The sequence below is a fragment of the Myotis daubentonii genome, chromosome 2 (assembly GCF_963259705.1).
Source record: "Myotis daubentonii chromosome 2, mMyoDau2.1, whole genome shotgun sequence".
NCBI classification, from domain to species: domain Eukaryota; kingdom Metazoa; phylum Chordata; class Mammalia; order Chiroptera; family Vespertilionidae; genus Myotis; species Myotis daubentonii.
This window is the reverse complement of record NC_081841.1, coordinates 52,153,715-52,171,782: the sequence shown is the minus strand read 5'-3', so window position 1 is coordinate 52,171,782 and position 18,068 is coordinate 52,153,715. Positions and strand designations below refer to the sequence as shown.

Below are 18,068 nucleotides of genomic sequence, written 5' to 3'. Positions count from 1 at the left end.
CATGCTCAGATGCTAAGAGGGGAGCAGTTCTGCCTGATGTTTTAGAACACGGGCTTGCTGAGGAGACACAGGCTTTCCGCCGCAGTACGTCTGCCAAAGGTCGTCACATCGTCCTAGGCTGCGTTCGAGCAGCAATGGTCCTAACATGCCAGTAACTCTTCCTCCCAGAAGAGAACAACCGGGAGCATGGGGAGGCCGGCCCTAGGAGGCAGGCATGGGTCTGGAAAATGTAAAGCCAAAGAGGAATACGAGAATGAAGTGAGGTCAGGAAAACCAGAACCTCTTAGGCCGTCTGACCCAGCACCGAGAGTTTACCTGATTCATGATGGAAAATTTCCTCCCGATCCTGTTGTCCGGCAGCCGAATGCCCTTCCTCCTCATACCGTCTTCTGACTCGGACTTGAACACCTTCTCAGGATCCCCCTTCTCCTCTCCTTCAGAGAGTTCCTTCTGCTTCCTCTTCCTCCTCCGGTTCCGTCTTTCCTTCGCACTCTTGGAACTGAGCTTAGACATTTCCGACGAGCTCCTCGGGGAGCCTCCCTCTTCTTCACCTTCTTCCTCGATGGCATCTTCTGAGACAGTGCCTGCTGAAGTGGCCATCGCAGCAGCCTAGGAAAGGAGCCAGAGCCACAGGTCAGATCAGAAGCACTTACCTGGAGCCGCCAGAGCCAAGCAGTTAGTGCGGGTTATTTCCTCTTCCTTAGACGGAAAAGAGTGAGAAAAGGAGGAAGGAGAACCAGCCAGGAGGAGACTGTGGCCAGGGCCCGGCTCCGTCCGTTTCCAGTTGAATCTGCTTTGTGGCACACAGCAATGAGCATCAGAGCAGAGCCCCGTGGGGGGAACGTTGGGATTTATTCTCTTGAGTATCTCAGATAAGAATTTGGCTGCCTTCTTGGCACCAAACAATCTTTTCTGGGCAACTCTGAAAATGCATGCTAAGAAACTATATCATACATATGGGCCCGGCAATATAAAAATACACGTATATTTGGATAAGGATTAGAAAGTAAAGTGTTAGGGTGGTGGCATTATGAATTTGTTTTTCAAATTTTACTTTAGAATTTCATCTATACCTTAATTTTAATTACAATCAATACTTTTCTAAGACTACAGAAAATCTCTGAAGGCGATCCTAATATTCTCCTCAACAGAAAGGCTATGTTGACATGAAGCACTATCTAAACTTCTCTGGCCACTTATTTTTCCTTCACAGCCTCATGGCAGCTGAACACTGAACAGTTGAGAAATTCAACAAAAGATCATATTACCAAATAATCTGGCCATTAAGACAAATGGCATAATTGCAGCAACCATGTGCAGTTGTTAACTGTATTTTAATCAGATCAATAACTGCTATTTGACAATGTGCCTAGAAGAGATCAATCGGAGTGGCAATCAGATGGGGCCTTAGTCACGGCGATCTGGCAGGCAGGACTGTGGCAAAGCATTAATCACTAACCTGTGCCTCTTCCTGTTGCTTCTTAAGTTGCTCCAACATTGCTTTGAATTCAGCCTCTTTCTGCTCTGCCTCCTCCAGTGTTGCCTGATTCTGCTCTTCATAAGCCATGGCTACCACAGCCAAGATCAAGTTCACCAAATAGAAAGAACCCACAAAGATGACCAAGACGAAGAAGATCATGTACGTTTTTCCAGCTGCTCGTAAAGTCTGCAAAGATAAAGACCATTTTCAGAGTCACTTGAATCGACTGAACCAGGCTGCAAACAGCCCGGGGCTAATGTTCCTCTGTAGGGGCACTACTGTGTTTTGAACAGGACGGTCCTTCCCTGAGTGGTACTCCTTCATATTGCAAAGCACTGTGGCAAAAGAAGCCCTCTTCCATTTCCCAAACCTCCTAATATAGTCCTTTCATAGCATTTTTTTTTAATAGAAAAAAATGCCCTGGACTAAGAATTATATTTGACTTTGTCAGTTGGTTCTAAAACAAATATAAGAAAACAATACAAGCTTTAGCTCATTTACCTACTGGCCCTCGAAGAGTATTAACAGACAAATCCCATCTCTGGGATCAGGTCCAAGTCACAGGAAGTTCCCATCTTGAGTGACATTCTTCCTTATCCTCTTGTAATAGGACGGGTTTTTAAAGAGGATATGACATAAAGCAGTGGTTCTCAACCTTCTGGCCCTTTAAATACAGTTCCTCATGTTGTGACCCAACCATAAAATTATTTTCGTTGCTACTTCATAACTGTAATGTTGCTACTGTTATGAATCGTAATGTAAATATCTGATATACACAATGGTCTTAGGCGACCCCTTGAAAGGGTTGTTCGACCGCCAAAGGGGTCGCGACCCACAGGTTGAGAACCGCTGACCTAGACTAACTTCTCCATCAGAACCAGCAAAGTTAAATGACTTGCCCAGTCACCAACGCAGCCCAATAGAATGGTACTGACCTTTTTTTTTTTTTTTAAACTGTCACGATCTGCTTGAACAAGTCCAAATATGTTACAAATCCCCAAAACATTGATCTATTTAGACTCCAAGGTCCTTGTGGATAGAAATCTTATCTTTACAATGTCTAGCACAGTGCCTTGCACAATGTGTTTAATTAATATTTCTTAAAAGGATGCCATAAACCCAAAAATCCAAAAGCAGCAATACTGCAGATGGTTTGGTGAAACAATAAGAAGTAGGAAGAGACAGCAGATTCTCAGGCCAGGCAAGAGGCTGTGAACCTCCACAGCTATACATGACTGAGCATTAAAGAAACAGGACAGGAGCCGAAAGAATTCACTTAATTTTATAGAACAGAGAAATAACATCCTAAGGTGACTGTATAATGTCTTCACTAAAGGTCTCTTACATAGAATGTGCCCAACCCCAGATAGCCTCATGCAAACATTATCATACACACACACACACACACACACACACACACACACACACACACACAAAAGAGTAGCACTTGAGAAAGAGGTATTACTTACCAGTTGATATAAGTTTTCCCAATAGTCCTGGGTCATAAGGCGAAATAATGCCAAGAAGGCCCAGCTGAAAGTGTCAAAGCTTGTGTAACCATAGTTGGGATTCCTTCCTGCTTTCATACATTGGTATCCCTCTGGGCATTGCCTGAGGAAAGAAAGGGAAGTTCAGGGCTTTCAACAGTCCTGTAAGTCATCTTTATGACCTTGGAGATAATAAATAACCATCTATAGAACCAGGCCAACAAATAGGAATTTAAAAAAAGAAGAAGAAAAGAAAGAGGGAAGAAACAAAGTAGCCAGGTCAATTTTTAAAGAAAATAAGTTAGCCCCAAAATGTTAGATCCAATTAGGGCCTACTACACGAGCACCAAGAAAAGTGAAAATATTGCCTGTTTTATCTGAAACATTATTTTAAGGGATGAGAGTAAAACTAGGTGAGCTACTTACCCAGCATCAGAACTGTTCCCACAGAGTAGAGGTTCTAGCATTCCAGGAACTGTGTAAAAATTTGCTAGAAGAGTTTGAAGAGGCAGGAAATGAATAAGGCAGATTTAAGGGAATGAGAGAATAAGGTTACACTGTCCCTAATTAGCCCCAGGAAAAAGAGTTATTGATTTTTAGCTCATATAAATATTTTCTGACAGGCATGAAACCTGATAAGAATTCTTTCCCATAATTTCCCTTTATGTATTTAAAAATTAAAAGTGCTACCATAAAGCCCTTAATGCAATGTTCTTTTCCCAGACATCTGACTTCCACTCGTACTTCAAATCTACATGCCAGGTCCAGTAGTTAACTCAAAGGGGTTTAAGAAGGTTTTCTAAGCTGGAATATGTTTATATAACTTTATCCTCTATCCTTAAATCTTCTCTTAGCCACAGGTAAACTAGAAATCCTCACTGATCACCAGTTAACATGTCCTATATTAAATGGAAGGCATGACTCCTTTAATTTTATGTGTCCCAAAAATCCCCTTTGCAACATTTCTTTTGGCTACTTAACTGCCTTTATTTCCTCAAGAGTGACTAACAGTGATATTGTTAACTTTTTCCCATCATTTCATAGCAGTATTATTACACCAAATGTTCCTTAAAGTGCTTTGATTCCTGAAATGAAATTATTAAAATTCCTTAACTGTAATAGGATCAAATGATGCCTTAGAAATTACCTGACTCCACCAGATCAATTACTGGTGTCTTGAAGAATTAAGAATGCTTAAGAGGTATATTCTAGACCAAATGTTTAAATATCTCAGGCAACCCAATTAGGGAAAAAAGAATTTTTATCTACTGAGCCTGATTTTCAAAGCAAAAGGTTAGGAGCACATGTGACAAAGCTACAAAGTCTCACTTTTGGTTTTAAAGGGAGAGAAGTGGGGTGGGAGAGCTTCTGAACACAACCCCACCTCCAGGAAAGGACATGCTCCACAAAGCTACCTCCGGCAGCACCGGCATTCCTTTCTGGCCCCAGCTACCTTTGTGAAAGCCCAGTGGTGGCTTCTGGCCGTGGAACCTAGAGATACAATTTCCTTTCTCCTCTTGCAGAGAAGGGGCCACCTACTTTTATTGTTGATATACTCGTCCCAGTCGAAGCCTCGGGTGCCGTTCTCGAGGTAGCTGTCATTGAAGTTTATGGGCCACACCACACACTTGTTCCGCAGGTTGCCCATGAACAGCTGCAGGCCGATCAAGGCGAAAACACTCAGGCAGAACACTGTCAGGATCATCACATCTGACAGCTTCTTCACGGACTGAATCAGGGCGCCCACAATGGTCTTCAGGCCTGAGGAGACAGAACCCCCAGAATCAGAGTCACCCCCCAGCCCTCCCCACCTCCCCCAGCCTCCTTCTGAGCTACTGGCTCCCACTCCTCCCCACAGCACCACCCTTGAAACCAGGCCACTTCATCTTTCATATCATGAGACTAACAATGGGTCAGCAATATCATCACTTTTTCCAGAAGTATCCATTTTCAAGCCACTAACTTTTAAAAAGAACAAAAAAAGGTCCTTCTCCAACCTGTGGCTTTTTTCCTGCGTGGAAGCACTTTCCTGTCGTTGACTGCTTCTTAGCAACTAAATGAGTCAAGTTTTGCTTGCGTTGGGGCCTTCCTATGTGCTAGAGACCCTTTTCCTGGAACGCTTCCTTCCGTTCCCGTCCTACCAGCCTAACTCCTGCTCAGCCTTCTGGTCTCAACTTAAATATCAATCCCCCAGAAAACCTTCCCTGACTTCACAGCTCTTCTTCCTCCCCATTATTATTAATATTTTAACAGCACCTTATACTTTCCTCTGTAGCTTTTATCGTGGTTATAACTAAGTACGTCAGTCTTTTTCACAGCTGTTATCTATACTTCCTAGAACAGAGCAGGTACTCAGTAAATATTAGCTCAATAAACAAATGGAAAAATCAGGAATTGAGGAGGCTTGCAGGTTGGAAAAAAAACTACTGGAAGCTTGAAGGCCAATAAGTGAGAAGGTGCGATAATATTTTCCCAAGACCTCTGGAAATGCCGATGTGTTGAAAGGGTTAATTATTATCAATCGAGTACTTATGGTTTGTCTTTCCATTTAAAAACACACCTTTACTATATCACATATATACCCTGTTTTCTACAACTGACCTTTTACTGTCCTACATTTAATAAAAAATAAAAAATACATAATCTACTTGAATCTGAGTTTAAACGCAAGCTACTGGTTTAAATTTGAACCTGCGGGTAGATTTCTTAATTGCACAGGAAGAGATCAGTGATTGGAGACAGAAAAATATGGTTGTGGGTTCATGAGGTTTGGGTCAAAACTGGGTCTACATGGCTCTCCTGGGCATTGCCAGACATCTGACTATCCATAGGACACGGCCAACCAAGCACTGAGCACTCCGGGGTGCCATGCACCAACGGGCAGGAGGCAGACACAGGGCCTTGACATGGGCCTCAGGAGGAATCTCGTCTCTGATCTACTTCTGAAGGCGAGAATATTGGATGGAAATACACGGGGGATCCCTATCCTGGCTCTGAAGTGGGCGGCTGGGTAGATAATTCCTCATCTTAACCAAGTCACACCATGGACTTATATGACCTGAGCAAAATGCCTAACCTCTTGGAATGTCATACTTTTCATCATTAAAATGGGAATAATTTTGGTCGGATATCACAGGGCTCTTGTGAAGATTATGCGTGATTCATATAAACATTTAATACACCACCTGGTGCACAGCAAATGACTCAAATGTTAACCATTTTTGTCTGAACCTCAGTTTACTCATCTATCAAAATGCATTTATAATACCAACCTTATTGGGTTGCTGTGAGGTTTAAATTAAGATAATGAATGCTGCCTCCTCAAAGAGATATGTCTGTGATAATGACACTGTATAGCTAACCTCATATGATAATGATCTAATTAATGGGTGATATGAACATGACTCTTCTTTTTCAAGCAACTACCTTGAATTTTCAAAGTTCAGTCAAATGGAATTTTCTATGTGAGTCCAATAGTAGTAATGGGCCTGGCACAAACAGGCACTTAGTATATTTTCATTGAAAGATTAAATTAATGAGACCTTTTTTTCTCACACTGATATCCTGAAAGGGAGCTAAGAGAAATTAAAGGAGGAGGGAGGGGGCAAGAGTTAGACTGCAGAGATGTAAAGTGTGTAGAACCCTGTGCTTTCTTACAGAGTGGGCCTTCCATGTTGCCACCAAAGAGATTAGAAAGAAATTGCCATGTGTTCCAAGACACAAGGCCTCTCTAACCTGATTCCTTTTCACAGGGCTGCGCAGAAAGAACAGCAGACAGGGAATCAGAAAGCAGGAATTCTGGTCCTGGCTCAGCTACTGCTTATGGCCCACTGTGTTTCAGAACAAGTTTAAGTCACTTTTCAGTCTCATTGTCTCGTACACAGAATGTGGACAAACATAGGAATACATGGGCAGTGGAAGAGAAGCTGAGGAATCTGCTCTAAAAGTCTTTTAAAACAAGTCAGAGATATTTGTTTGAGATTACCAGTAAGTAGTTGAAATTTCAATCTTCTATTCCTAAGGCCCTGGGAAATTGTATCATAATCACAGAGCTAAGTAGGATGGTATTGGTGGTATAAAAAAGAAGGCAGACATAAAGAAGTAAAAATTGTTCCAGTGTTATGGAACTTACTTCCATAAGTTTCTGAGGAATAGAAAAGTCTTTCATTTTATTTGGCTGGATTGGGCAGGTCTATACTGGGTGAATAATTCAATTCTAGGCCCCTAAAATTATACAGTTCTGTTTGCAGAGTCAAAGACTGACTTTAAAACAAGTAGAGTTGAACAGGTCACTGAAGAATGTTTGTAGAGTTTCTTTTCTTGGGCTTCTTTATAGAGCATCTATACAGCCATTTCTCCTGAATGGTTCAGACAATCACCTATCTGAACACCAGATGACTGTCAAGGCCTTTTCTATTTCTACTTTAAATAACTTGAGAGCCCGGCTGGTGTGGCTCAGCGGTTGAGGTCCCTGGTTCGATTCCTGGTCGCACATGCGGGATTAAAGGCTAGATCCCCAGCTGCAGGCTTGATCCCCAGTGGGGGGCATACAGGAGGCAGCCGACGGATGAGTCTCATCATTGATGTTTCTATCTCTCTCCCCCTCTCCCTTCCTCTCTCTGAAATCAATGAAGAAATATTTTAAAAAATATAAATTGAGACATGAGCTGTAAGCTGCCATTTGTACAGGTAATGAGTGTATAATAATACAAAAATCAAACCAATGCATTTGTGATATAAATAAATTTGAAAAAATAACCATACAATTTTAGCATGAGTCTAATCTGGTTTTCCTAGGGTAGGAGCTCCTTGGATGGTTCCATCCAAGCCCATGTAATAGAACATTCCTGGCCAGGAGCTCAGACTACCCCGTTTCATAATGGTGGGCTCCCAGCAACCTTGTTTGTAGGACGTGACCTTCTGTTAGTAGGTTACAGATGACAGGATAGAGACATCTGGTTTAAATCCAGATCATTTCCTCCAGAAATTTGAAACAGGACAAGAGATAGTCCAGTAGTCTTTTCATATAAACTTGGGAGCTAAGTGGTAGCCATATTCTGTCATTAAATCAGAATACATCTGAGAAGTAAAGGCATTTAGCATGCTAAGAGATAGAAAGGGGAAATAGAAACATGGAGAGAGGCAAGAGGCAGGAAGACAAAGTACTTCTGGTATCTGGGGCTTTCTGGCTCTACATTCTGTTTCACTGGCTTCCAAAAGCCCAAAACATTCCAGCCCTTAGATTCCTGAAGTACTGCTGTATCCTGCACCCAGAGATGCTCACTAATACACCAACCACACACGGAACTCTTCACTGTCCTGGGGATGGACTTGCACACTCACACACAGCTGGTTTGACAGTTCTTCTCCATGAACCAGGTGTCACTGCTGAAGAAATATGTAAACCCGAGTCCAGAAAAGTGTAAAAAAATTTCTTCAGCTCGGCCAGTGTTGCTCAGTGATTGAGCATTGACCTATGAACCAGGAGGTCACGGTTCCATTCCTGGTCAGGGCACATGCCCGTGTTGCGGGCTCGATCTCCAGTGGGGGGCTTGCAGGAGGCAGCCGATTCTCTCTCATCATGGATGTTTCTATCTCTCTCTCCCTTCCTCTCTGAAATCAATAAAAATGTATTTTTAAAAATTCTTCAAGTGTTTTACTTGAAAATTTAAGGCATAGATCAACTTCTTGGTGCGAGTTCAAGAAGTCTGAAGTAGAAGCTTAGATTGGAAATTGTATTCAACTATTTATACTTCAGAGGGGTTCAGGGAAACAAATCTTAATTAAGCAAGAATAATCTTAACTAAATAACATTAACTAAGGCCATCTAAAAAGTTTATTATCCAAGATTCTCACCCAGTTTGCTAGGAGGAAATTAGAGGAAGGTACAGGAAGAAGAAAGGTGGTGTAGCTTAATGCTTGCAGGTCAAGGCTGGCACTGGATTGCATAGCAATATTAAATATAAATGGTCACTGTATTATACACTGCTCTCAGCCAAGACTCTTTTTCCTTCCATTAGGGTTGATAATTGCAAACAACCATGTTTGCAGACATCAATGCCAATTTATGGAAATGACGCCATCAATGCATTTCTTAAACTCAAGTCTTGACAGCAGTGGCTGCCATGTACCAGTAAGTGCGGCCAAGCAAAAGTGCTCCCTGATACCACCAACACAGGCCCCTAAAGGCAAGAAGCTGCTGGTGAATCCCTGACCTGATATGTACGAGAATGGAGACTGGCACTGTTCTGTCTGTGAAGACAAGCTGTCTTGCTTCTTCCATTGGCTCACACACCAGAACAAGCAAGATTCTGACTGAAAATGATTATCCAAAACAGAGCAGAATGCTCCTTCAAATGACTCCTACACAACAGAGTGTGCAACAGAAGCCATGTGGGGGCAAATTGGACAGCAAGAACTCTTGGGAAAGGCTAACATTAACTAGCACTGGGATGTCTGAGTAGAGCAGTTAGTACATCTACATTTATTATAGATCAAGGAAAGACAACTAGACCCGATGTACAGAAAGGTCAGCACCTGAGAAGAAGTCAGACATTTCATGAATTCTGAGAAGTAGGTGAAGCCACTACAATCCCTCCAACAAATGAACAAAGCCTGATGATGTTTAGTCCAGGGAAACCAGCCATGCATACTGGGATCAAAAACTTCCACCATGGTGATGCCAGATATAAGTACATTTATATTTCCTAGTTTGTGGCTCAGGTTGAGAAATCTAACTGGTCTGAAGTAACGTGAGCTAATAATCCTACAAAATTTACATTGGAACAGGCCTCAATAGCAACAACAAGCAGCTGCTCACCCCAGGGGAAAGAAAAGTTCCCCAATCCCCAAGGTCTGGTTTGGCCCAGACAAGTGCGAGGAGTAAATCATGCAGGTCAACTTTCCTGCTGTAGATTAAATCCTCACAAGGATAGTTCTCGAAGGTTCTTCAGGTCAAGAGTAATTTGGGAGAGATTTGGGGGCCACAGATTTATTTACTTGAGACCAGATTCAAATCACAAAGTTTGACAAAACCTAACTAGCTCTCAAAGGTAGGCCAAGGGGGATCCCATGTGTCTTCAATGTTTTTCCACTTAGGACACTGTGTTAAAAAACCTTTTTCTTTTTTAATTGATTTCAGAGAGGAATGAGAGGGAGAGAGAGGTAGGAACATCAATGATGAGAGAATCATTAATCGGCTGCCTCCTGCATGCCCCACACTGGGGACCGAATTCACAACCCAGGCATGTGCCCTGACCGGGAATCAAACCGTGATCTCCTGGTTCATAGGTCGACACTCAACCACTGAGCCACACCTGTAGGGCCACTGTGTTAAACTTTAGTTACCTTTTTTGAGAATGCAATGTAGATAAAGGAGAAATATATAAGCAACTGGATTAATAACTAGAATATTTTAAGAGACACAATGAGTCTAAACATAGTCTTAAAACACTTTCTATCTCCCTTCACTAGAAATTGGCATATTCATAATGTATACATGTAAAGAAAATGCTTTCTTAAATGCAAATCTGGGGTGGGAAGGAGAAGGCCCATCATTCTCCCTGCTTCTTCTTATCTGACCCCACAGTTAAAAGAGAAAGTAACAGAAACCAAAGCAGAGAAATAAAAAACCAGAGAGAAAAATAATCAAGAAATCGCAACTCTGAAGAGAACAAAATGACATTAAACCAATGCTGACAAACAGAGAAGTCGAAGTGCTTTGGGGGAGCCATGTAAGTGATGGAAATGAAAAGGAAGTGTGAGGGCGGCCCTCCTGCCTGCTTTCACTCACACCAGTAAGGGATGTTCTCTGAGAAAAACACGAGACACCTGCTTTGAGATCTCCACCCTCCCATTGGGCCTGCCGGTCCTATGCACAGAGGCAAAGCACGCAAAGACGAAACTTCTAGCAAAGTCACTAAAAATTTCTGTACGCAGTTCCTCGATAAATATAAACTGAAAACTAAGTTTTAAGACATGACTTTCTACGTGGAATACTTAAGTATCGAGTTGAATCTGGAAAATTCCAGACCAAAGGAAAATTAGAAAGGGTCTCCTTCTGTAAGCTTTAGCACAGGGTTTGTGTGCATTGTTCTCCAAGTCAAGTCCTCTGAAGCAAAATGGAAACATGAATGACACATATCCATTCATATCAAATTAGCATATAAAAGGGTCAGGATGTGGGTTCGTCTTTTCTAAGCTAAATCAGAGCTTCTCTATACAAAAGGCTGGAGCTCACTAATGCACTGCGCTCTCCAATCCTCTGGGAGTCCTAGCAGCCCTGAAGCGCTCAGAATAACTACCAAAGATGCTCAGAGGAAGCACAGGGTCAGCCCCGGGAGCCGGGAGAGTGCTCTGGGGAAGGGAAAACTCTCAGGAAGGGAACTGAGACTGGGAGAGCAGGCCCCAGGCCAGTTCTGTTGTTGATCTCACTTGTTTGTGACAACTCTGGCAAAAATCTATAATCGAACTGGGAACAGGAAAAGGCAAAGAAAGCAGTAATTCCACTGAAGTGATCCATGACAAAATTTGGTATGAAAAACAATGGTTCTTACTAAGAGAGAACTATATCCCAGCTCTGCAACAGTGGAGTTAAAATGACTTAGATTGCCAATCAAGAGTGGCCCAGGTCTACTGACTCATGCACTGGTGCTCCCACCTTGGGAGGAGACCTGGGTAACAGGCAGGTGGGAAGAGGACCACAGCCTCCACGGGAAAAGGAAAGCAGAGCAGGCGAGTGCAGAGTGTTACACAGGATGGCAGCAGTGTCTCATGAGGGAGGCATCGCTTACCAAATAAGTACTTCACTCCAGATTTCTCTTACTAACTCTATGTAGAATGTGAAAAAAAGAATTTAGGATTAAAAGTCACACTTTAATTCAAGCATCAATTATATCATTCACTGACAGTGGACTCTTATTGGCTTTATTATCCTTTAAAAGTTACATTTCACACCAGTTAACCTCCCAAAGCCAGCTCATTTGGGGTGCTTCTAGAAACAAGAATTCAGAAGTCTATTTCAACTGTGAAGCTGACGTCTAAATTTTGATACAAATCCTTTCTCTGGGTTTAGGTTTCTTCTTTATAATAACTGCTGCTACTACAATCATTTATGGAGCACTGCTATGCACCAGAAACTGTGTTTATTTATATCTATAGTACTGGAGTATTAAGGATGAATACTGTGACATCCGTCAAAAGCTATCTTGCAGTAATGCTGTGGTCAGAAATTAACCATACAGCACAGAGACAGAAGCTAAAAGCTAGACCAGAGATAGCATCTGCTGCCCTAGTTAGTGAGCAGAACACAGCTTTCCAATTTAATTCTGGAAGAGAAGTTCTGAGATCACAGAACATACAGAGACAGATGCCTTGTGGAATATGCTGGGGGAAGTGAGCAGAAACATGGGATCATATTTAAAAAGAGGCCAGAGGAGGAAAGAGACCAAAGGAAAAGTAGAAGAAGTAAAGACATGGTGCTCCAGATGCTTTAAACAAATAAGACAGGGCCTTCCTATGGGTCAGGCCACGCCAATGAGGCCGCCTGGAGGATGAGCTGGGCTTTCTGTCAAAGGGATTTAAAAGGCTAGAACCTAAGCCTTGGTAAGTCAGGGAGGGTTTTTTGCCAAGAAGGAAATACTCCAACTGACACCCAAACTCTGTTGATAAGGAGTAAGTTACCACAGCTGAAGACGAAGGAGTTCATTGTCAGTAGGGCTCAATGACTGGCCCACTTCATGGCCCAAATTTATAAATGGAGGAACGGGGGTTGCCTTCCTTGGAGTTTTTGCTGCTACATTCTACAGCTGTCCTCTCCAGGATGCAACCTTTGTGTTTCCCTCTGGTACCTCATATTTAGATAATGTTAAAAAGGGGAGAAAAGAAATGTTTCTGAGCCAGCCACAAGGAGAAGAACCATGTGATGCCAGGAATAGGATGTCTTCAGGTCCCTGTTTCTACAGAAGTGCCGCGGGAAGTCTGGTCTCTTGCCTGAATACAACCAATCAGCAACAATATAGTCCTGACATCTGCCATGTTACTGCCAGTGTATCCTAGGCTCACCAGACTAATGAAAATATCTTTCCTACTAGACATCAAGACTGCTCTTTAAAAAGATAGTTCAATATTATCAGGTAGCAAGGATTTAAACGAAATTAAGGCATCTTAACCTGGGGCCCACAGAGGGGTTTCGGGGGGGGGGGGTCTGTGAACTTTGATCTGATTCTCAAAAGGATCCAAAACCTTCAAGGTTAAGGACTACTGAGTCAGGTCAACCAGGACCAAAAAGAAAAACAACCTTTTAACCACTCACTGATTCCTTTTCTTTCTTCTCAAATTTCTATACTTTTTGTTAGCCCATACCTTCAGATGAATTTTATCTTACCTTTGATTTTTTTTAACAGCACCTGCATATGCTTCATTGGGATTTATGTTTGAGAATGGTCTCTGACTATATGCCTACTGGTTCTTATTAATGAAACAGACACAGAAGATGATTATTAAGTAATTATTAAGGTTCAGTTCACTAACTCAAGTTCTTAAATCCTATATAATAAAAGCCTAATATGCTAAGTGTCTGGTCAACCGCTCGGCCGTTCAACCAATCAAAGCATAATATGCTAATGATATGCTAAGGCTGCTCACCACTTGCTATGACATGCACTGACCACAGGGAGCAGACAGTCGACTGGTCAACCAGTTGCTATGACATGCACTGACCACCAGGGGTTAGCTTGCTGCTGGGGTCTGGCCGATCAGGACTGAGCGAGATGGGCCAGACACGCCCTGGAGCCCTCCCGCAGTCCCTCCCCGGCTGGCCAACCTCCCACATTCCTCCCTGGCCCTGATCATGCACCTGTGGGGTCCCTCGGCCTGGCCTGTGCCCTCTCGCAATCCGGGACCCCTCAGGGGATGTCGGAGAGCCGGTTTTGGTCCGATCCCATAGGCCAGGCCGAGGGCCTCTAGTTTGTCTATAATACTGGACTAGTTAACTGGGTAGGTCTCTTATGTGATTAAATGATCTCATTAACACAGTAACAATAAAAGTGCAATTCTTTGAGTAACATCCCATCAGCAAATCATGCGATAGGAAGCATAGAAATCATAAGCAATGGAATGATGGTGAATGTTAAAATTACTGTAATTCCATGAGGCCAGAAAGCAAATGATTTATATTCAAAGAGATAGCTTAGCTCTGTGACAATTTTCTCAATATTGTGAAATCCAAGTGATTCTTAAGCACGTGCTTTTTTAGAAGCATGGATGGAATGGGGGCTGCATGCCTGGCAAGCGCTGTCGGAGAAAGTGCCCAAAGGGCCACTCCAGAGAATGTCTCCAGGTAAACACATGCGGAATGCAAGGCCATATCAAATGTGCTGACACTGGTTGAGAATGTAGTGGACAAAATGAATGGCGGGGGAAGAGAAGATGAGGCAAAGTCAGTCTTGTGTTTAGATTTTCTCACCTGGAATTACAGAGATAGTTTTCAAAGCTCGGAGAACCCTGAATGTTCTCAGCGCTGAGACATTGCCCAGGTCCACAAACTCTGTCACATATCTGCAGTAAGGGAGGTCACACACAGACACAAATGACAAACACAGACACAAACACAAACACCAAAGGAAGAAAACAAAACCACAACAAAACAAAAAGTACAATACGTCACGTCAGGGCCCTAACCCAACACCTAACACCAACCCCGGGCCATCTTACCTGGGATTACCGAAATAGTTTTCAAAGCCCTCAGTACCCTGAAAGTGCGTAGAGCTGAAACATTGCCTAGGTTTACAAACTCTGTTATATACCTGCAGAATCAAACCAAAGTTAACTTGTAATGGTACCACTGGGCGAGGGTTTGAGGATGGGGGGGAAGAAAGGGTCTTATACACAAGCTATGATTTCATTTTTTTTCCCTTGAAAAAGAAAAGTTTCAACATATAAACATTTAAGGAACATTTTTTTTTTTAAATTGAGCAAGGAGAATTTGAAAGTCTATTTGAAAGAACTGATACAGCCAGGAGATTCCTGGAGCTTTACTCTCTTAATCAGTATTGTGATATGCGGGTCTGAATCAGAAGGGTTACTCTCGGCCAATCACTTGAGGCCAGGAGGTAACAAAGGCTTATGTCCCATGTTTTGTGCACAGTTTCTTAGGAAAAGGAGACATATTTCTGTAGCAGGAGCCCCATAAAACCAAGTATACATTAAAATAACTCCTTAGCTGACAATGGCAAAAATGCCTAAATGTCTGTATATATGACTTATCCAAAAGTTGTTTGCATATCTTTGCAGTTATGCCTAAAGATGAAATTTCAGCCTATGACATACAAAAGCAGGGCTCAGGAAAATCCAGGTCATGAGATCAGAGCAAATATTATACTAAATGCCCATTTTATCACCAGTCCTGTGCCAAGCGAGAACACTTTAATTTCAAATGAACACAAATGTGTTCAGTTTCATAATGCTGGAAAGCTAGAAATTGCCTTAATAGAACAGAAAGTCAAAGTTCCAGTTTCAAATATTCGATGCATATCGTTCACTTACATTTTACAGTGGAAATACATGTTTCTATCTGCTGCCCAGACCCATATACACACTCAATCTCTTACACATCTGCATGCACACACCAGAACTCACATACAATCTATACAACACCCTTATTCCCTCTACCAAACCATCAAGTACTTTCTCAACCTGGAAATAAAAACAATAAGGCCTGCTATAACTCTTCTATCATCAGCTAAGTTTCCCAGGCATACGTTTTCATTGTCACAACAGAAATCACTAAGAGCGCTAGCATACCGACGTGGAGCTGCATTGTTCTCTAGCAATAGTTTGAAGTTCTGGTCAGGATTTCTTTATAAATCAACCAGTCTGGATATATCTTGGCTCATGTTTTGATTCTAAAATGTGCTCTGAAGTCTGTAACATCTGGCTTGCCTCATGAAATTATAGGAAATGAAATATACTCAGGAAACTGATTTTCAATTTAAGATTTGCACCTATAAAATTTCAAGTCTTCACCAAGGCACTCTAGTGATAAATGTGTAATCCGCGGTCAATATTATGAGGGGGAAGAAAATATGAGAGAGCATTATTAGGAAATCACTTCCTGCTCTCTCTCCCAGCTGAAAAGCCTCTGCTTACCTTCTCCCATATAAACCTGCCGTCACTGCCTGAGCAGAGGCCCTCACAAGCAAGAATCATAAGCATAAACCCATACGGCCTTACAGAGCTGTCCATTAATTCCTCATACAACTGTGCCCATAAACACACACTTACACTATCATACAAACACCCAGGAGTACAACCACCCACAACTGCACCCAGAACACCAAAAAAGTAAGCAGAGAACTTACGCCATCATGATGACACTGAAATCCAACCAGTTCCACGGATCCCGTAAAAAGGTGAAGCCATCTATGCAGAAACCTCTTGCAATGATTTTAACTAGTGATTCAAATGTATAAATCCCTGTGAATGTGTACCTGTCAAAGAAATGGAAAGCGTGAGGTCATTTCTGAACAGCCAGAAACGATACGCGAATCTTTTAAGATAATGTACTTGCCTCGGTGTGGCTTCAACCAACAGAGACAAAACAAAAAGGACATAGCCAAGGCAGCAAAATAGAAGCGAGGAAGAGAAAGGGACGCTTACTGGAACACACAAATCAAGAACTTTGGAATTTTGTGCTGGGTCTTGACAGGTATCACACATATGTACCTCTGCACTGCCATCTGTATGTGATCATTTCCAATCAGGAGAGGCAGCCCCAGAGCTATTTTTAACTTTAAACAAGTCAAAATGAAGGGAAAGGTAATATTGGAGAAGAAGGTAGTATTGTCAGGAACTGAGGGTAGAAGAGGGTGATGTGGCAGCAAGTCAGAGGCACCAGCTCGCACAGGAAAAGACGGGGTGAAGGGCAGGAACTTCCAGAGCCTTTCTCTTTTTAGAGATGACTACTGATAGTTCCTAAATCCTACATTTATGTATCTCACCCCTCTCTGTGAAATAAAAAATAGGATATTAACTATTTTTCCTCCTGATGGACAAACTGTGGCAAGGCAAGATTCAGTGACTAAAAATGAACTAAACAAGCGGTCAAATAAATAAACAAGCTACTTACTCCACATTCTTCGACCAGTCGGGAGGGTTACTAAAAGTCATGAATACACAGTTGGTCAAAATAGTGCACATAATGATCATGCTAAATACTGTAGAGAAGAGTCAAGGGAGAATGCGCAAAACGGGAGAAGACACAAAGTCTGACCACTTTATTTTTTTCTCAGAAAACGAACACGTTGCACATGGGGTATCATGAGACCTAAACCAGTAACCTGAAAGAAGGCAAAGCACAGAAGAGGAGGAAACGGTGAGGTGATAATGAAAACTGTGGCCACCACAGAATCCCACGGTGCGTATAAACAGCTGGCCAGAGAATCATGAATGGACACAACAGAACGTCCACGCGCTTTCAAAAAGGCCGTCCTTATGCCGCTCCTTTGGGATAAAACGTTTTCCTCTCTTACCGCTCTCACCTCAAGGATGGAATAAGCCCCTAAACACCTTTGTGCACAGTAACCGAAAATCTACCAGTCTGCCAGACTCAAGGTCATCAGGTGAGAAAATAAATTAAATTTAATCTATATTACTCAGTCCTCATTTATTGTTCGTTACCGGGCATAACTCATTGTTTGAAAATCTACATGTAGTTAAGGGTTCACTTACCCCCGAGTCCTGAAAATCTACATGTAGTTAAGGGTTCACTTACCCCCGAGTCCTACAAAGGGCTGAACTACTCTTGGGGGGCAAGGCAATAGCCAGTGTGTGCTGAATCTAACTTGGGAAGCCTGTCGTGACATGTTGGGTAAGGATTTCAAGGGCATCCACACCATCACATGTCTAAGAACTAGGCAACGGGCAAATTCACCTGGTCATTCTGGAACTGCGGAATGTTTATGGATAGCAAAGTACTGAGCTGCCATTTCAGTTTCATTCACAACCTTTCTCGGCCCTTTCTGTTCGTGTCTACTGAGAAAAATCAAACTGCTTTAGGTCAGGAGTTACTCAAACACAAACTGTCACTTTAACAAGCACAGAAG

The 18,068-nt window shown here is 42.4% G+C and overlaps 1 protein-coding gene across 1 annotated transcript in view; it reads right to left on the bottom strand.

Annotated features, from left to right (window-relative positions):
* SCN8A (sodium voltage-gated channel alpha subunit 8) overlaps positions 1–18,068 on the bottom strand; it is a 188,573-nt gene that overhangs the window by 71,000 nt on the left and 99,505 nt on the right. Inside the window, exons 4-11 of the mRNA XM_059682931.1 lie at positions 17,093–17,182; positions 16,326–16,454; positions 14,432–14,523; positions 4,507–4,728; positions 3,394–3,457; positions 2,950–3,091; positions 1,460–1,666; positions 316–609 (exon numbers count right to left, since the gene is read on the bottom strand). Of these exons, the coding sequence (XP_059538914.1) occupies positions 316–609; positions 1,460–1,666; positions 2,950–3,091; positions 3,394–3,457; positions 4,507–4,728; positions 14,432–14,523; positions 16,326–16,454; positions 17,093–17,182 (1,240 nt within the window). The remainder of the gene's footprint in view (positions 1–315; positions 610–1,459; positions 1,667–2,949; positions 3,092–3,393; positions 3,458–4,506; positions 4,729–14,431; positions 14,524–16,325; positions 16,455–17,092; positions 17,183–18,068) is intronic.